The 20,349-nt window shown below is 43.6% G+C and overlaps 3 protein-coding genes across 5 annotated transcripts in view; 1 reads left to right on the top strand and 2 right to left on the bottom strand.

The window, feature by feature from the left end:
* The window catches only part of LOC139963628 (homeobox protein GBX-2-like), a 183,004-nt gene that overhangs the window by 64,910 nt on the left and 97,745 nt on the right, over positions 1-20,349 (top strand). The window lies entirely within an intron of this gene.
* LOC139963631 (macrophage migration inhibitory factor homolog) overlaps positions 1-20,349 on the bottom strand; it is a 177,314-nt gene that overhangs the window by 80,173 nt on the left and 76,792 nt on the right. The window lies entirely within an intron of this gene.
* LOC139963621 (NLR family CARD domain-containing protein 4-like) overlaps positions 1-20,349 on the bottom strand; it is a 93,869-nt gene that overhangs the window by 35,457 nt on the left and 38,063 nt on the right. For all 3 annotated transcript variants that reach the window (XR_011791643.1, XM_071964596.1, XM_071964597.1), the window contains exon 8: positions 18,222-18,298. Coding sequence is in view for 2 of the 3 variants with exons in the window: in XM_071964596.1 (XP_071820697.1) it covers positions 18,222-18,298 (77 nt within the window). In the remaining variant the exon portion in view is untranslated. The remainder of the gene's footprint in view (positions 1-18,221; positions 18,299-20,349) is intronic.

The raw sequence follows: 20,349 nt of genomic DNA, 5'->3' as shown, positions 1-20,349 counted from the left end.
GGTCAGGAGGGGCGAGAATGGTCTGTAGGGGCGCTTTCGACACTATCTAAGCGGAGCGCCACCACTGGTTGGCGCGAAGCGCACAGACAAATTTTGAGTAAAGATACTCCCTAGATCGCCGGAAATGACCCTTTCAGGGCCTGGCTAATTTGCAGATAAACGAAGAATAGGGTGTCATCGCCAAATTACACCAACAAAATGTGACAAATGTCAATAAGTAGATGAGAGCGCAATAAAAAAGTCAATAATCTAGAATAAGTAAAAAGTGGTAAAGAGCTGAAAAAGGCGCCAGCAGTCCATTTGAGTCCGTCAGGGGGCGCATCCGCCCCTGACCGTATGGACGCTCCGCCACTGCGCGGCGGGGGTGCAGCCCCTAATTCGCCATTACTAATGTAAAAGAGAGTTTTGACATAATTGGACCTCCATGCTTTTTATACATCTACATGAGACATGTCGTTGTTTACATAAGCATCCCGCGGTATACTGCGCAATTTTAACGGACCGTACGGTACATGATGGCATGCAATGTAATAACCGATGCTTGCTAATATGATATTGACATTGACACGTTGAACGCGCGCTTCGCGCGCGAAAATCTTTGGTTATTTTTTCAGGCAAGTCGGACAATTTTGAGGCTATTCATCCTGGAACGCCATTTTCATGCTCACTGATATGATGTCATATCTGCTGTTTGGATTACAAATTCGAACAGGCGCGTAGCGAGGAATTTGCCAAGGGAGGGGCGAAGCCTGTAGGCAAATTATCTAAGCGTAGCGCCACCATGAGTTGGCGCGAAGCTTACAAGCAAATTTTGGCCGAAAATGTCTCCCAGATCGCTGGAAATGACACTTCCCAGGCCTTGTAAGTTGCATCTAAGCACTTTCTATTTTGAAATTACTTAGCGATATCATTTAAAATAATGCTGAATGGGGGGGGGGGCGGTCGCCCCCATCCGAAAATGCGTCATGTTCCCCGACGACACGGTCGAGTTCGAGACCAGCCACAGTTGGTTTCATAGCAGAATTCTACACACGCGTTATGATAGACCATATATAGTATATATATAGATCATTAGTGAGAGAGGAAAATGGAAACGTCAAAAAATGGAGTTGTCGGTGTAAGGGGTAGGGTGAGGCACACTTTTACGAAATCATTGATCCGTCACTGGCTACCCTTCAGCGCTGTATTGATGTCACTGTTCCTCTTTCTCTTCCCGGTGTCTTCGCGTTTTTCTCTTACTCCCTCCTTTTCTCCTTTTCTCCTTCTTCCCTCTTTCTTCTTTTCCCTTCCTTCCTCTCCTCCTCCTCTTTTTCCCCTCTTTTTTCTTCTCTTTTTTCTCCTCTTTTTTTTCTCTCCTCTTTTTCTTACACGGGGGGCGCGCGCCCCCAACGCCCCCCCCCCCTGGATACGCACCTGATATTAGTGCTTCAGTTTATACCTACACTGTACTGCAATAGAAGAATAGGGCACAAGCTACGTTATATCAGTCCGCAATATAATATCGAACCTTTCAACATGTCGAATAACTTTACGGAAAGCGAGTTTTTCTTCCCTAGTAAATAGGCTCGCTGAGCCTGTCGCAAGACAAGTAATGAGAGTGGTGGGAGATCGAGAGCGTCCAACAAACACTAACAGGTAGGCTTACCCTAACAAATTGCATAACTGTACTGGAGAGTTAGCCCAACTGCAGTGTTAGTACTTACTTGTCTTAGGGGCCCTTAGGCTAAGCTTAGCCCTATAAGCCTAGGCTAGCTATGGTTAATTGATATATAGCCTAACCAGTTAGCCTACGCTAGTCCTATTCCATGACCTAATTACGGTACGTTACACAAACCTTCATAATACTAGTATGATGAAGGTTTGTGTAACATACCGTAATTACTAAGTTAGGCCTAGGCCCCTACAGGGCCCTAGGTCTTAATCATGGACTAGGGTCTAGCCTAGGCCTAGGCTAACCTTAGGCCTAGGTCTTATTCCTAGTCTCACTTAGTAACTCTAAGTAAGGGCCCTAGTTCATGAACTGAACACTGTGTTATGCAATTAATGTTTCGACTCTAATTTAGTATAGGCCCTAGGGACCGACACCTATGGTTAGGGTGAGGGGTTAGGGTGAGATGTTAGGGTTTGGGTATAGCCCTGCAGGCCTATAGGACTCAGGAGCTGTCAGGTGTCCCTAATTCTAAATTAGTATCAATGTTTCACATACCTCCACAATGGTTCATGGTAATCCCTTCCCTGCCCTATGCAAACTCCCAGGACGCTATCGTCCTAGGAGTCCTATGGTCTAATCGTCTAATTTAGCCATATTTCCTTACCAAACTTTGGCAGTAGGCCTAACGTTAGGCCTAACGCGTTATATAATTAGTTACTTGGAGTCCTCAATTATTAGCTGGGCCTGCTTTAGTCTTCATTTGTAGATTGAAATATTTATATAGGCTTATGAAAATTTGTAGACCTGAGGCGGATCGAAGCACAAAATCACATTTAGGCTAGGCCAAAAAATCAGCTTTTCAAGAAAATTCTTCTCAAAATAGGAAGCAAAACTGAATCAGGGTCCCAATGTATGACCAAGCTATCAGACCCATTATTAAATGAAAATAAATTTTAAAAGGCTAAGAAAAAAAAATGTTACTTAAATTGTATCAAAGTTATTATACTTACATTATTATATATTTTTTGTTAAATTAAACTTTAATAGACTTTCACACTTTAGGAAGATTGTATTTGTACCCTGAAAGAGAAAGCCATGGATGCAATTTTGTTTCCTTGTTTTGTATTTCATCGTTTACATGTGGGCAAATGGTATATGCAGGTCTTCTGTGCATGATGCGCGCATGTAGACAAAAAAAAGGGCATGTATGCACAGGACAAATTTTGACCTGCACACAGGCGCGTAGCCAGGAATCTGCCAAGGAAGGGCGAAAATGTAGGCAAATTATCAGAGCCATAGATACGGCATTGCAAACTATCTAAGCGTAGCGCCACCATGAGTTGGCGCGAAGCGTACAAGAAAATTTTGTCTGAAAATGCCTCCCAGATCGCCGGAAATGGCACTTCCCAGGCCTTGTAAGTTTCATCTTAGCATTTTCTCTTTTGAAATTACTAGCGATATCATAAAAGCATTAAAAAAAAATTAAAAATATGCTCAAGGGGGGGGGGGGGCGGCTGCCCCCTTCGCCCCCCCCCTTGTCTACGCGCCTGCCTGCACAAGAATATAACTGATACCAAATTCATGTAGGGCTGAATCTACATGCACTATGCATGTAGGTCAACATAACTTTGAAACAGTATGTGAGAAAAATGCTAAATCGATCAGGAAGATACTTAATAAGGGTATATATCTTATATATAATATAATTCAATATATTCTACACTCATTAATTTATTATGTGACACGACAATTATCAGAAAGAGACATTATCTTATCAGGTTTCACAAATGACATTATTACATGCTAGGCAGTAATCTTGCAAATGAAAATGGAAAAGAAATTATTTCCCCAAATGGTTAACTAAAAAACATTGTTCACAATTAAGTGACACATGACATACCTTTCATAGTTTTTTAATTTACATAATGCTCTTTTGACATTTATTGTAGGAATGTGTTTCAGACTGCCCAGGAGGAAATGCGGAACCTGTTCCGTTTAGGTGGTTGAGGGCAAGTACGTGGGCAGGCTCCGGCTAGGAGAGGATCATCTAGCAGAGGGACCAATCAAAGGTATCGCCCATATACGCAACAGGCATCAGCTGGGAAAGCTATTGATGTTGTCCTCCTTTTGACCCCAAATGAGTAAGTTTGACCTTCCTTCAATGTTGAATCACACTAAATTTCACTATGCACATATGCCTAAGTAACAAATTATTATAGAGTATTAAGTCAATTCCCTGAGTGCTCAATTTTCCATAAGGGTATTAAACATGGTATGATTTATATTTGATAGTGACACAGGCAGATTACATCAGGGCCCACATGGGGGGGGGGGGTGGGGATTTTTTCAAAGTCCTTGCACATTAAGTTTGCAGAATTATTCAGAAATATTTACATTTCTAAGATCAATTTAACAACCGTCTGCCGTATTTTGCAAAACGAATTGCTTCACTATTGCTTCACTATAAATGTTTAGGAGCTCAGAAAACGCGTCTAAATAACTATTTTGTTGAAACTCCATCACTTGTTGAACACATTGACATGTACCTAGGCTTTAGGAAACTAGACAGGCGCAGCCTAGCCTTCACGTACGTAGACTGCTCTATAATCAATGTAGCTATATTCTACACTACACTTTGTACATTCGCATTAAACGTACATGTCTGTGGCGCGAATGTTCAAATAATCAAGAAAATTAAGCTCCTCCCACTCGCGCATGTCACTCACACTTTTATAAACTATATATATTACCACACCGAACATGACAAAATAGTATATAATATATAAAGGTTATAACGAACAATATATATATATATATATATGTTATGCGATACAGATAGGTTATGCATAACATATATATATGAAGAACAAACATAAGTCATATATATAACTGCATAACCAACATATATTCCTCGTTATAATAAAAATATATGGTATATAATATTGTCACATATGGCACTTCATAGTTCGTAGTGTTTAAATATTCATATTATGGGCGAGGTTTATTGGGTCCCCAACGGAAAATATCTTGGAGAACAACACAGTTGAAAGTTGCAATTTTTTCGACTTTTATGCCACCATTTGAAGTAAAATATAAATAGATAAGCTAGCTATGTATGTCGTTATGGCATAGTGGAGTCAGTGAGGTTGAGAAATACCATAGTAGAGGACGCAAAATGCTGCTTTAAAGCACCAAAACATAAAACACATGTTATAAATCAAGTGTAGTCCTCTATTCCCAGCAGGCTCCGCTGGACTTAAGCTGCAGCGTTTGCAGATATTTTTCAATCCCTTGAAGAAATATTGAAAGCAGAATCCTATTTATGTGAAGAACTCAATTGTCAGCGGATTGTAGTGCAAGGCCTTGGGAGGGGGGGGGTGGGGTTCAGGGGGCGAAGCCTATGGGAGCTGCTTTAAATTTATTGGCCTAACATTATCCAAATCTGGGGAAATGTAGACGTAAGGGAGTAACATACAGACCGATTGTTTTTTTTACTTCGTTTTTGTATCGTAACTCTTACTTCCGTTAATGTACGACCACGCTGAATTTGTCTCTAATTTGTCGACCGACTTGGCATCAATTTGAGACCGGAATTTATTTTTTCCTGGGGCGCGGTGTGACCCCCCCCCCCAAGCCCACGTTTGTATACTTATGAGGTCGCGTTCTCAATTGATTATAGTGAAATTCTTTTTTCCTGTTTCCAAATACAGTGTTAGTGTAAGCAAAGATCTCTTTCATTATCATATTAGTCTCACTAGACGTTCACTCTTAACCTTACCGATTTAAAATAAAAAGATGTTCATATGATAAGAAAATATATAATGAAATGTCAACTGATGATTTAACTCTTTCTGCTTGGTTGCCATGACAACGATGTGAAACAAAATGAAATAGGTGCCCGTTCTGTAGAAGTTACTGTGTGACACACCATTGTTTACCCCCGTGATTTATTTCCTCTATAGAAGTGTACAAATAAATATTTTTTAAATTCACATATAATTCTAAATGCATATCATTATCCACTTGTTATTTATACTATTACTTTTTCTTTCTATAGGCAAACAATGCATGAATGTTAATGTTTGCCAATACATGTAGATTATACTCTTTTCTAGCGTCGATCAAGGGAGTGATGGGGTGTCTACCCACCCTCAACCCCCCCCCCCCCCACCACTACCACGCATTTCAAAACTAACTTAGAATGGTTAAAGCACAATGTTGCGTTTAGACTTACATATTGGACATAAGTCAAGTCATATTAGTCAAACTATGACTCTGGCGGTATCATTTGAAGTGTAGCAAGCTACTACTTTCACCCTATGCTCCCCTATTGCTTTAAGCCCCCTTAAGTTCATGACTTGAACTGGAAAGTTATGCCCTATTTCGACAACCTTCTTCCTCCCAGATCTCCTACATCTGATTAATTGAGGGACAGCTTGTCCACTTATACCCCCATTTAGGGATCACCACTTGACATAATTTATTACCCTTGTATGTATCTCTTAGCAATTGTTTCACCCGCTCAGGGCTGGGAGTTTGTCTATTTCGGAGTTCCCACCAATTTGAATAGGGCTAATCACCTTTGGTGCTAACTGGTACCCTATTAATTGCCTCCTGATAATTACATGACAATGTCTGTGTTGGGGAAGTGCGCGTAGATAAATCTGTCAGCTGTGTGTATTGATGTGGCAGGGCTGGTTAGGGACAAGCCTCCCTTTGCTTCGGTCACATGGACTGGATGGGTTTAAATACCCTATGAGCCAGGGGTTGATCACTCATTCACTCAAGACCTGCAGTAATACACACTCGTGTGAGAAGACAGTTTGTTACAACTTACAAGTATTTTGAATTCTGTTTGGACTCTTGCTCCATCCAGGTAAGAATTCTATTTCTATAATTGTTAAGTTGCTTCCCTAGCATATATGTACTATTGTAATTTATTTGATTGCCATGTTAACTATTGAGGATTTCTCCCAAGAATCCTCTCATAGTAATTGTTGTCATTTGCAACTATTTTAACAGCTGTGTTAAAGGGATTGTGCCTACCCAGATTGCATGTTGCTTTCTCATTACTTATTTTGATAGTAATCATCCCAAGATTATTAGTTTTAAGACATGGCAGTCGGATACTTTACCTGTTGTTAGCCTAGGGCTTGAGCAGGCCCAATATGCATTTACTTGTGAAGTGATATATTTACTTGTATATCATAGGTGTTATTTACATGTTTTCAGTTCCTCCCGAACTGTTAATGTATATTATCTACCTTGACCATACTTCCAATGTGGTTATATGCTAGTAGTAATGCTCGTTAAATGTGCTAACTTATGCGTCCTATGTATCTCCATGGGTGTTGTCTACCTGATTCACCTTGTTACCATGGTAACAGCTGTGACTGTGGTTATTTACACAAGTTTATTTCTTTGCTATTTATATGTAAAGCATTGCCCCTATAATCCTAGAGTGATGCATTCATGTGGGGGTAATTATGGGTTTTGCTTACCACAATAAGAGGACTGTGTTGTCATTAGAATACTAGAAGTGTTCTTTGCTTATTTAATTATTACCAGCCACCCCTAACATATATATTTCACTTTTATTGTACATGACTATTACTATTAATTGTTGCCGGTTATTATGGTAACGTCCTTGGCAATATGCAAACTCAAGAGGGGTTAGCATATTATTTAATCCTTCACCATGTTAACGGGACTGTGAGGTGATTTAGGCTAAATTACTTAATATGTTTGATTGGTCATATTGGTTATAATTGCTAGTTGGAATTATTTTACCTTTGCTGAGTTGACACTTATTTGAATGTTACTATGTTATATGTTATCATGCGGTATAGGTGCACACGCCCCTTTGTTTATGACCATTAGTAATTTAATTCCTGTTCACCTCATAGGCTCTTTGGCATGCTAGACCCTGTGACCTTGAGAAGTTACACTTTATATGCTATAATTATTATTGTTGATTATGTATCCAGACGGTATGTTGGCCCCATTGTCCTTGACAATAGTTTTATGCTTATTGTATTTTATCATCTAATGATTATGAATATTTACTCTTATTAATTACTTTATTTTAAATGGGTTGATTAGTTCCCCCACAAATTAGTGACTCATTCACTCAAGACCTGCAGTAATACACACTCGTGTGAGAAGACAGTTTGTTACAACTTACAAGTATTTTGAATTCTGTTTGGACTCTTGCTCCATCCAGGTTTTACTGTGTGTACCTTGTTAAACACATACTGTTGATGGCCTTGGGCAAATTAGACGCTGGTCAATACTTATAGACGCCGGTCGTCCCTATTAGACGCTGGTACATACTGTCATAGGGAAGGGGCTACTCCACTCGATGGTTGCCCGACCGGGCTAAGACGCTGGATCGGAATGACAGCGGATATGTTCGAGTGTAGTATTTGTTAACTTTATAGTCTCGTTAGTCGTAACGGGCTACAAGAGGGAGAGTTTATTGTATTTGCCTTGTTTTAGGTTGTGGGAATGTTGTAATGCATTTGTACCCACACAAACCGAGTTCTAGTTGTTATTGTCTGTGTTTATAATGTACACAAACCGTATAGTTAAAGGTAGATCAGCACTGCTCCCTGATTATATGTGCTTTTTGAGTGGTTGCTATGCTTATTGAATACAGAAGCCCGTCGTTACTCTAATATAAATGTTTCTGCCTACTGATTTGTGTATGTTTTCCATTAAGTTTCCGTTCCTATACTAGCTGGCCACAAGGGTCATAGTAGACGCCCCAAACCCTGCTGTTCCCTGATCGTAGGTGTCGTGGAGTAGCGTTACAAATTTGGCGCCCATTCGTGGGGCTGTCTGCAAGACTAAATTCTTAAAATTTAGTCGTTTTTTAAATGACCTTATTGTCTGGTAGTTATTTTTTAGCCAACTAAGTGTATTGTGGGAATTTTTAAATGGCCACAATTATGATAATATGCTCTGGTAACGGAAAGTATTGGGAAGCAATGTTAAGATACATGTAATGTTTATTGTCTGTTATTCTATATCTCTGTACAGGTGTGTGTTCCTGCTGTGGCTGGTTTGAGTGAGTGGTGCAACTTAAGGTTCTGTGTCCGAGCTGAAGGCGAGGTGAGACCTTGACAGGACTTGGCCACTTAGTATCACTCAGTTGAGAGGCGCGCGTTCGCTGTAGGGATTTTTGGGAAACAACCTAGCAACCCATATGTGGTGGATTTAGGTTCATTAACACCCCTCCCCCCTTTTGTCTTGCTTATTTTCAGTGCCCTTTCATTTTTTTCTTTTCATATAACATTTTATAAATTTTATCATGACTGACGAGTTCCCCAAGAAGCTGGAGGAGTTCCTAAAGCAGCATGATAAGACCCTGGAGGACATCCCCAGGCCCGAAAGAGACGTCCCAAGGGAGATAGTGGAGCACGTCCACCGGATTTCGGAGGGGGTCGCCACTACAAAAAACTACGGACGTTTTCGGGTAAGTACCCTACTCCCAATGGGGAACTCCCCTTCCTCAGCTGGGTGCAGCATGCCAAGCAGTTGGTGGAAGGACCCGACCTGAAGGAGGAGGAGCGGAGGGCTAGGCTCGCCGAAGGCCTTGCCCCTCCAGCTCTCACCATCTACCGGAAGGCGGTACAAGCCCTGGGACCCTCCGCCACAGCTGACGACCTGCTGGACCAGCTAAGCCAGGCATATGGCCTTGCCTGCGAAGGGGAGGATCTTTATTCTTATTTCAGAGACACCTTCCAGGAGGCAGGGGAGAGGCCCTCTACTTACTTGGCCAGACTGGAGGAGGCACTGGACCAAGCTGTGCAGTTTGGTGGGGTACCGGAGAAGGACGCAGACCAGATGAGGCTGACTCAATTTATCCGGGGCTGCATCCACAGCGAGAGCCTGGTTGCTACCCTCCAACTGAGAAATCAGAAGGACTCTCCCCCGGGGATGGTGGAACTCCTCCGAGAAGTCCGAATAGAAGAGTCTGCAGAAGAGGCCCGGTCACGACGGAGGCAGAGCCAGGAGCCCCGCAAGACGGCGAACCTAAAGCAGCTCAATGCTGACCCAGGTAAGTTGGATTTGTTTCAAGAGGTGGAGAACCTCAGAGCACAGTTGCAAGCTGTGCAGGTTCCCCCACCTGTCCAGCCCCCACTAGCTCAAGCCCTACCTCTACCGCCCAGCCCTGGCCCGCAGAAAGAATTGGGCATGGCTGAACTCATGGCTACTATCGAGGAACTAAAAGGGGCTGTTGCCAAGCTACAGCAAGAGAAGTCCCCATCCCCCAGCTATCGGGGTCAAGGACCCACCTCTAAGAAGGGGCTGGTGTGCTATAACTGTGGCGAGAAGGGGCACATGCTACGGGAGTGCCGCAACCCCACCAATCCTGTGCTGGTACAGCGTCGCTTGTTGGAGCGCTGCCAGTCGGGAAACGATGGGGGGCGCCCCCAAGGGAGCGGGCTGGCGCCTTTGCAGTAATGGGCTCCCACAGGGTAGTACAGGAGGGTGGTCATAGTGTTGGTATCCCAGAAGGGTTGGTAGGGGAATCTCCCACCACCACAGTTCTCCTAGATGGGGTCAAGTGCAAGGCCTTACTCGACACAGGGTCCCAAGTGACCTGCGTGTCAGAGAAGTTTTACCGCTCCCACCTATCGCACAGGGATCTGATGCCGCTGAGCGAGTTGGACCTTACAGGGGCTGGGGGTTATGATGTCCCATACTTGGGGTACATCACGTTGAACCTCACCCCGGACGCAAAGGATGCTGGGACTGGTAGGAAGGTCAGGACCCTTGCACTTGTCCTTGAGGACTGCAAGTCAAGTGGGAATGCCCCAGTGCTCATTGGCACCAACACTAGATTACTGCAAGTGCTCCTGAGGGACTGTAGACGGTTGGGTGGCAAGAAGTTTGTCAAGAGTTTAGGGGTCAGCGACGCCTGGGCAGCAGCTTACCGACTGGCTGCCTCGCAAGCCAAATGTGGTAGGAATGGCCAACTTGGGTCCCTGAAGCTATTCCAACATACCACTCTGGCCCCAAGAGTAACTACAGAGGTACTCTGTACTATCCCCAACTGGTTGGGTAGGGAGGCACTCATGCTGGTGGAGCAACATACTGCTTTGTCAGGTAGCATGGCGGTGGAGCCTTTCCTCACAACCATGCCAGCCCATGGCCCTACTCACCTGCAGGTGAGGGTCACTAACAACTCTAACCGGACAGTTCGGCTGCAGAGGGGCAAGCTAGTTGGTCAGGCCTTCTTGCCTCGCCATGTAGAGCCAGTAGGCTCACGTGGCCACGGTAATGCTGGTAGTCGGACTGTCACTATTGATACTAACAGTGATGGTACCTCGGTACCATTCACCTTGGAAGATTCGCCCATCACCGGGGAGTGGCGGGATCGGATACGCCAGGTTTTGTTAAGACACATTGATGTGTTTTCCAGAGATGACCTGGATATTGGCCGAACTTCTGAGGTGAAACATCACATCCAACTAACCAATGACACACCCTTCAGGCAGAAGAGTCGACGGATTCCTCCTGCCGATTTTGCTGATGCACGTGAGCACATCCAGGAGCTCCTGCAGAAGGAGATTATAAGGGAGTCATCGAGCCCATATGCTTCCCCTATTGTACTGGTCCGGAAGAAGAATGGTGACCTCCGCCTCACGGTGGATTACCGTCTCTTGAATTCCCGGACGATTAAAGACCAGTACAATATTCCTAAGATAGAGGAAATTTTTCACTCCCTAACAGGTGCAGTTTGGTTCTCCTCCCTCGACCTCAAGTCTGGTTATTACCAGATTGAGATGGCGGAGGAGGACAAACAGAAGACAGCATTCTGGTGCCCTCTTGGGTTTTATGAATTCAATCGTATGCCCCAGGGTATCTGTAATGCACCAGCTACCTTCCAGCGCCTGATGGAGAAATGCATGGGCTCCATGGCATTCACTGACGTACTGGTGTACCTTGACGACCTTCTGATCTTTTCTCGAACTTTGGAGGAGCACGAGGAGAAGTTGGAGAAGGTTTTAACCCGCCTCAGGGAATATGGTCTTAGGTTGAACCCTGACAAATGCCAGTTCTTGAGGCCATCAGTGAAGTGTCTTGGCCACGTCATCTCTGCAGAGGGAGTACAGACTGACGCAGACAAGATCTCTGCAGTGACGACATGGCCCCGTCCCAAGAACGTGAGGGAGCTGAAGTCTTTTTTGGGCTTTGCAGGTTACTATAGGCGGTTTATAGAACACTACAGTAAGGTTGCCAAACCCCTGAATGACTTGTCAACTCAGTATGAGCCTGTTCGCAAGCGACGAGGTGGGCCCCGTGCAGGGAAGAGACCTCAGGCTGGGGGGCGACCATCCCCAGATACCCCGTTTGGAGACAACTGGACTGAGGATTGCCAAACCGCCTTCAGTAGTCTTGTAGACCGGCTCACTACCGCACCAACGCTCCACTTTGCCAACTTCGAAGAACCTTTCATCCTCCATACAGATGCAAGCACATCAGGCCTTGGCGCAGCACTGTATCAAAAGCATGACGGCAAGCTTAAGCCAGTAGCGTATGCTAGTAGGGGTTTGTCAAAGAGTGAGACTAATTATCCCGCCCATAAATTGGAATTTCTGGCCCTTAAGTGGGCGGTGACAGCTAAGTTTTCTGATTACTTGTATGGTAATAAATTCTTAGTTGTCACTGATAATAACCCCCTGACCTATGTGCTCACCACAGCTAAGTTGGATGCCACTAGCCATCGGTGGTTGGCAGCTCTGTCGAACTTCCAGTTCGACCTGAAATATCAACCAGGTAGGAATAACCAGGCTGCCGACGCCCTCTCACGACGTCCCCATCAACCTCCAGCTGACGATGATGAGTACCTGGACTTCCAGCGTCAGACCGCGCAGATGAGGGAGAAGTTTTTAGGTAAGGCCTCATTCGACACCGTCGGGACGAACAGTTTGTACCATAGTCAGAGTGTGACGGTAGTCAGTTGTGAGGTCACAGCTGCTATATGCTCCCTCCAGGGACTGCCTAACCATTCAGCTAGCTGTAGACAGGTTGGGACTTACAAACATAAGAACGAACCTAGTGATGCTGAAGATGTTGATGTGGGTGAGGTAACCCTATTGGAGACACTCACTGACTCTCTGGGGGCAGTACCCAATTGTTTTGTGGGCCCAGTACCGGGTGGACAAGAGGCATTGCCAGGTGTGACGCCGGAGGACTGGCAGAATTTCCAACACATTGACCCTGGTATACACCCGGTACTGGAAAGTGTCATTGCAGGTTCAAAACCGACTTCAGCCCAAGTTGAAGACATGGGTCCAGAGGCGAAGTTGCTCTCTCGGCAGTGGGACAAACTGGTGCTGAGGAATGGGGTACTATACCGCAGAAGACAAGACCCTCACGGTGAGTTTAAATTTCAATTAATTCTACCCCAGAGTCACCGGGCGACAGCCTTCAAAGGCCTTCATATTGACGTCGGTCACCCGGGCATGGACCGTACAAAGGACCTCATACGATCCCGGTTCTACTGGCCCAAGATGCAGTCATATGTTGAGGACCAATGCCGTTCCTGTGAGGCATGTGTTCGGAGGAAAGCCAAAGCTTCAAAGGCAGCAAAGTTAGTCACAATCTCAACAAGCAGACCATTGGAGCTACTCTGTATGGACTTTCTGAAGATTGAGCCGGACTCTAAGAACACACAAAACGTGCTAGTGCTCACTGACCATTTCACCCGGTACGCTTTTGCTATTCCCACGAGGGACCAAAAGGCTACCACCGTGGCGAAGGCCCTCTGGGAGCACGTGTTTGTGCACTATGGCTTCCCAGAACGACTTCACTCCGACCAAGGTCGTGACTTTGAGTCCCGGGTTATTCAGGAACTCTGCAGGACCCTTGGGATTAAGAAATCGAGGACGACGCCTTACCACCCCCAAGGTAACGGGCAATGCGAGAGGTTCAATCAGACCCTCCTCAATTTGCTTGGTACCTTGGAGGATGAGAAGAAGGAGAGTTGGCGAAGTCACGTGTCACCCCTGGTGCATGCTTACAACTGCACCAGGAACGATGCCACAGGTGAGTCACCCTACCTCCTTATGTTTGGTAGGGAGCCTCTCCTGCCTATCGATCTCAAGTTAGGCCTGGCTCCCGACACAGACCAACCCACTTCTCATCACACCTATGTGAAGCGTTTGAAGGACCGTTTGCGGAGGGCACATAAACTTGCTTCTGAACAGGCCGAGAAGAAATCAGCTGCCAATCGCAAGAATTATGATGCCACTGTCAGGGAGCAGGCTATTGCATCGGGAGATCGTGTCCTGGTCAGAAATGTCCGGCCCCATGGAGGACGGAAGTTAGCAAACAGGTGGGAGGATCAGGTGTATGTTGTGGTGAGACAATGTGGGGACAACATGCCAGTGTATGAGGTGAAGCCCAGTTATGGCGACGGCCCCCACCGCACACTTCACCGAAATATGTTGTTACCCTGTGGGTTTCAGCCAAAGCAACCACGCCAGGTCCCTGTGCCACCTGCCCCTAGGGCTAGGACAAGGCGAAAGGCCAAGGTTTCTTCCCCTGCAACTGACTCTGACACTGACGAAGAGGATGAGGTAAGGTATTTCGGTGGACTACCTATGTATGTACCTCCTCAGGATCAAGTTGGGGAGGGCGGTGCAGGTGAGCAGGTAGTTGAGGTGGACCCTGACCTATTGGCAGAAGAGGATGTGGTGGAGGAGCGACTCCCCATGCCCGAGCCGGTGGACATCATCGTCCCGAATGACGGTCCTCTGGAGCCTCCTCCCATTATAAATGAACTTCCATCACCACCGCCAGAACTGTTGGAGCCACCTGAAGACGTTTTCATGCCGAGACCCAGGAGGAAACCAGCGCCAATATCTCGGTTGAACTACGGTGACTTGGGTACACCCAATGTGTCGTCTTCTCCTGTTTCAGCAGCTGTTATATCACCTGGGCCTGACCATTCACTAATGGTGGACCTCATGCATCAGCAGATGATGTTGAACCAGCAACATACACAGATGTTGCAAGGGCTTATGGTGAGCAGCAGATATTAATGTTAAATTATTCTCTCTTGCAGTACCCCGAAGGCCTAGAAATACCAGATTGGCAACTGGCGGGGGATAGTCTTCGCTTCACGGGCAGGTGGGTGCCCTGTAGCCTTGGTCGATAGACATGAGGTTATATCATGTACATATTAACTTGTATTTCTTCTTCGATACAGGTTGCCGAGGACGGCAACATTTTAGGTGGGGAGAGTGTAGCAAGCTACTACTTTCACCCTATGCTCCCCTATTGCTTTAAGCCCCCTTAAGTTCATGACTTGAACTGGAAAGTTATGCCCTATTTCGACAACCTTCTTCCTCCCAGATCTCCTACATCTGATTAATTGAGGGACAGCTTGTCCACTTATACCCCCATTTAGGGATCACCACTTGACATAATTTATTACCCTTGTATGTATCTCTTAGCAATTGTTTCACCCGCTCAGGGCTGGGAGTTTGTCTATTTCGGAGTTCCCACCAATTTGAATAGGGCTAATCACCTTTGGTGCTAACTGGTACCCTATTAATTGCCTCCTGATAATTACATGACAATGTCTGTGTTGGGGAAGTGCGCGTAGATAAATCTGTCAGCTGTGTGTATTGATGTGGCAGGGCTGGTTAGGGACAAGCCTCCCTTTGCTTCGGTCACATGGACTGGATGGGTTTAAATACCCTATGAGCCAGGGGTTGATCACTCATTCACTCAAGACCTGCAGTAATACACACTCGTGTGAGAAGACAGTTTGTTACAACTTACAAGTATTTTGAATTCTGTTTGGACTCTTGCTCCATCCAGGTAAGAATTCTATTTCTATAATTGTTAAGTTGCTTCCCTAGCATATATGTACTATTGTAATTTATTTGATTGCCATGTTAACTATTGAGGATTTCTCCCAAGAATCCTCTCATAGTAATTGTTGTCATTTGCAACTATTTTAACAGCTGTGTTAAAGGGATTGTGCCTACCCAGATTGCATGTTGCTTTCTCATTACTTATTTTGATAGTAATCATCCCAAGATTATTAGTTTTAAGACATGGCAGTCGGATACTTTACCTGTTGTTAGCCTAGGGCTTGAGCAGGCCCAATATGCATTTACTTGTGAAGTGATATATTTACTTGTATATCATAGGTGTTATTTACATGTTTTCAGTTCCTCCCGAACTGTTAATTTATATTATCTACCTTGACCATACTTCCAATGTGGTTATATGCTAGTAGTAATGCTCGTTAAATGTGCTAACTTATGCGTCCTATGTATCTCCATGGGTGTTGTCTACCTGATTCACCTTGTTACCATGGTAACAGCTGTGACTGTGGTTATTTACACAAGTTTATTTCTTTGCTATTTATATGTAAAGCATTGCCCCTATAATCCTAGAGTGATGCATTCATGTGGGGGTAATTATGGGTTTTGCTTACCACAATAAGAGGACTGTGTTGTCATTAGAATACTAGAAGTGTTCTTTGCTTATTTAATTATTACCAGCCACCCCTAACATATATATTTCACTTTTATTGTACATGACTATTACTATTAATTGTTGCCGGTTATTATGGTAACGTCCTTGGCAATATGCAAACTCAAGAGGGGTTAGCATATTATTTAATCCTTCACCATGTTAACGGGACTGTGAGGTGATTTAGGCTAAATTACTTAATATGTTTGATTGGTCATATTGGTTATAATTGCTAGTTGGAATTATTTTACCTTTGCTGAGTTGACACTTATTTGAATGTTACTATGTTATATGTTATCATGCGGTATAGGTGCACACGCCCCTTTGTTTATGACCATTAGTAATTTAATTCCTGTTCACCTCATAGGCTCTTTGGCATGCTAGACCCTGTGACCTTGAGAAGTTACACTTTATATGCTATAATTATTATTGTTGATTATGTATCCAGACGGTATGTTGGCCCCATTGTCCTTGACAATAGTTTTATGCTTATTGTATTTTATCATCTAATGATTATGAATATTTACTCTTATTAATTACTTTATTTTAAATGGGTTGATTAGTTCCCCCACAAATTAGTGACTCATTCACTCAAGACCTGCAGTAATACACACTCGTGTGAGAAGACAGTTTGTTACAACTTACAAGTATTTTGAATTCTGTTTGGACTCTTGCTCCATCCAGGTTTTACTGTGTGTACCTTGTTAAACACATACTGTTGATGGCCTTGGGCAAATTAGACGCTGGTCAATACTTATAGACGCCGGTCGTCCCTATTAGACGCTGGTACATACTGTCATAGGGAAGGGGCTACTCCACTCGATGGTTGCCCGACCGGGCTAAGACGCTGGATCGGAATGACAGCGGATATGTTCGAGTGTAGTATTTGTTAACTTTATAGTCTCGTTAGTCGTAACGGGCTACAAGAGGGAGAGTTTATTGTATTTGCCTTGTTTTAGGTTGTGGGAATGTTGTAATGCATTTGTACCCACACAAACCGAGTTCTAGTTGTTATTGTCTGTGTTTATAATGTACACAAACCGTATAGTTAAAGGTAGATCAGCACTGCTCCCTGATTATATGTGCTTTTTGAGTGGTTGCTATGCTTATTGAATACAGAAGCCCGTCGTTACTCTAATATAAATGTTTCTGCCTACTGATTTGTGTATGTTTTCCATTAAGTTTCCGTTCCTATACTAGCTGGCCACAAGGGTCATAGTAGACGCCCCAAACCCTGCTGTTCCCTGATCGTAGGTGTCGTGGAGTAGCGTTACAGAAGTCTAAACTTCCCTTTTCCGGGGAGGGACCACATATCCCCCAACCCCCTCCACCCCTTATATAATGTCGTCTTTCACCACTCTCTGTTCCGGTACACAATTGCAGATCGAGTGTCGTATCGTTGCCTTTGTAAAGTCTTTATGATAATTATAACCATCAGAATATTTCGAGTACGGTACATCTAGTACCAACAGTTCCGATACATGTTTGGTCTCTGCTTTGTTTTCGTTTATTTTTTAATACATTTTGCTGCTATCAGAGAAACAACAATTTCGTTTGCAAAACTTGGAAAAGAATTAAGCTTAACTTTGGGGCTTTATTCTGCAATTTAGATTGAAAGAATGGTTTAAGCGGAGGTGTGGATGTGTATATATGTGTTTGTTTGTTTGTTTGTCGGGGACAGACTCCGTGTATATGGTTCCACTACTTTTCGGAAATAGATTTAAGGCATCAATTGATTTGATTGCTACTCACTAAAACAACTAATAGGGCTGTGATCTCGAAAGAGCGAAATGTAAGGAATTTGACTTATCTCTTAAATCAACCAAGCTTAGCAATATTAAGTGTTGTTAAATTTATATTGTTCGGTTAGTTGTTTACCATTACAAGACTCTGTTTTGGGTGTCTCCTTCATATTAACTGGCAATCATGTGTTGCTGATTCATTACTCTATTGTATGTGAATCAACAACAATCAACCAGTCAACAGACATTCACATAGTTGGTAAAGTCTTTCATAAATGTAAGAAATTTGAAATGTATACATTATGACTTCATTGTGACAATACCTTTCACATTTCTTGATTTCAATGATGATGGAATGGATCCAACCGGAATAGTGTCTGGCAGATCGTACCGATAAAACCTATGGAGAGAAGTAGAGTAATAATCGTGTAAGATGTAGAAGACGTAGAGGAATGTCCTGCTAGTCAGGTTTATTGTTTACCAAATCAATGAAGATAAACAAAGTAAACAACAAATAACAAGGAAATAAATCACATCTGATTGATAATTCTGATCAGAATTAATTATCATCACAAGTCTTGTGTTTAAACGATTCTACGAAGAATGAATGAGAATGTATATAATAATGTATACTAATGATGATAGTTGGAACTGCTGCATGTAAAATTGAATGTGGTTGATATTTTGAAATGTATAGTCGTCCACGTGATCAGACTTGGCTAAACTGTTTATATGTTTAAATTATTAATTAATATAAAGTTGTTCAAACATGTAGAAATACAACGTTGTACACCACAAACTGAGTCAATCCATGTAACAGCCGCTTGCCATTTTCCGTTTGGATCACGTGATTTATATCGTATTTTATTGTCGGCAAATTAATTGATTATATATTTCGTCTTCGTGAATCCTTCTCACTTTTAAATGAGAGCTTAAATGTTTGAGATTGTTAGAGTTCAGTGGTAAGATATAAAATCTAAAAATAATTAATATAAAAGCTGAAAAATTGTTTCTTAATCTCAAAAGAGTTTAATATGCTACAAAATACATTTTTCGACGTAATGGCGGGATGACAATCCTGCAAAAACTTGCACTGAAACGGAGGAATAATGGAAGGGAGAAGGATAGGAGGGTCAAGGACTTAGCAACATTCTTAACTGGGCGCAGCAACTGCTCCTCTCGGGTGATTTCAGTAACAAGGTACACAAAATGTTACTACATGAACAAGGCAGATATACCAAGGTTCCTTACTATTTAAGTATTTATTCAATATCAACCTTCAATAATTAAAAAAAATTGCACGAGTTGTTATTTCGTCATTGATCCGAATCCAATTTTACAAATTTATAACGTTTTTGTGGAGTTTATAGGAGTTCCCTTAACCATAACACAATCAAATCTTCAAATTCAAATATGTTCTCAATAAAGAGCTGCATGCAGGCGCGGCGGAACGGAAAAATTATTGGGGGGCTAATGTGTGGAGACTATCTAAGCGGAGCGCCACCATCGGTTGGCGCAGAGCGTACAAGAAAATTTTGGTTTTTTTTCAAACCCCCAGATGGCCGGAAACGGCACTTCCCGAGTGTTTTATGCTGCGAATACCTAGCCCTAAAATATGGGTCTCAAGCCTGCAATTTCTCAGATTGCACATAAAAGTCTGTAAAAACATTGTAATTTGTATATTCGATGGTGTTTTAAGAGAGTAGCTATTACTCGTAGTGTACTCGCAAAGACGTTTTTGAGTGTAGTAAGGGCAGTGGCGGAGCTAGGGATATTGGTCAGAGGAGGCAAGAATGGTCTGTAGGGGCGCTTTCGACACTATCTAAGCGGAGCGCCACCACAGCTTGGCGCGGAGCGTACAGAAAATTTTTGAGTAAAGTTACTCCCTAGATTGCAGGAAATGACCCTTTCCGGGCCTTGCTAATTTGCAGATAAACGGAGAATAAATATGTGTCGTCGCCATTTTGTCGGAAAATTATACACCAACAGAATATGACAAATGTCAATAGGTATATGAGAGCGCAATAAAATAGTCAATAATCGCGAATAAGTTCAAAGTAGTGAAAAGCTGAAAAGGGCGCCAGCAGTCCATTTGAGTCCGTCAGGAGGGGGAGGGGTGGGTCCGCCCCCTGACTGTATATATGGACGCTCCGCCACTAAGTAAGGGGATGTTGGAGAACTGGCTGAAATGAGGCAAGTCATTGGCCTAAGACGAAGTTGTGTTACGCTTACCGGTACTCACACTCACTGCTTCCACTTTTCACGGGGCGTGAAGACGCGGTTGGGGTGACAATGTGGTCTATATCCAGGGGACGGGCCGAGGGACCAGGGTTCCCCAGCAATTACTAAAATTATTACACCTATATAGTATACGTGTGCATCGGACAGATCGACAAGTATGCATTGAAAAATGGGGAGATGCACGCTTCGGAGCCTTGGTAAATATTGGGG

The sequence above is a fragment of the Apostichopus japonicus genome, chromosome 22, assembly GCF_037975245.1.
Source record: "Apostichopus japonicus isolate 1M-3 chromosome 22, ASM3797524v1, whole genome shotgun sequence".
Lineage (NCBI taxonomy): Eukaryota > Metazoa > Echinodermata > Holothuroidea > Aspidochirotida > Stichopodidae > Apostichopus > Apostichopus japonicus.
This window is presented reverse-complemented; position numbering and strand designations above follow the sequence as displayed.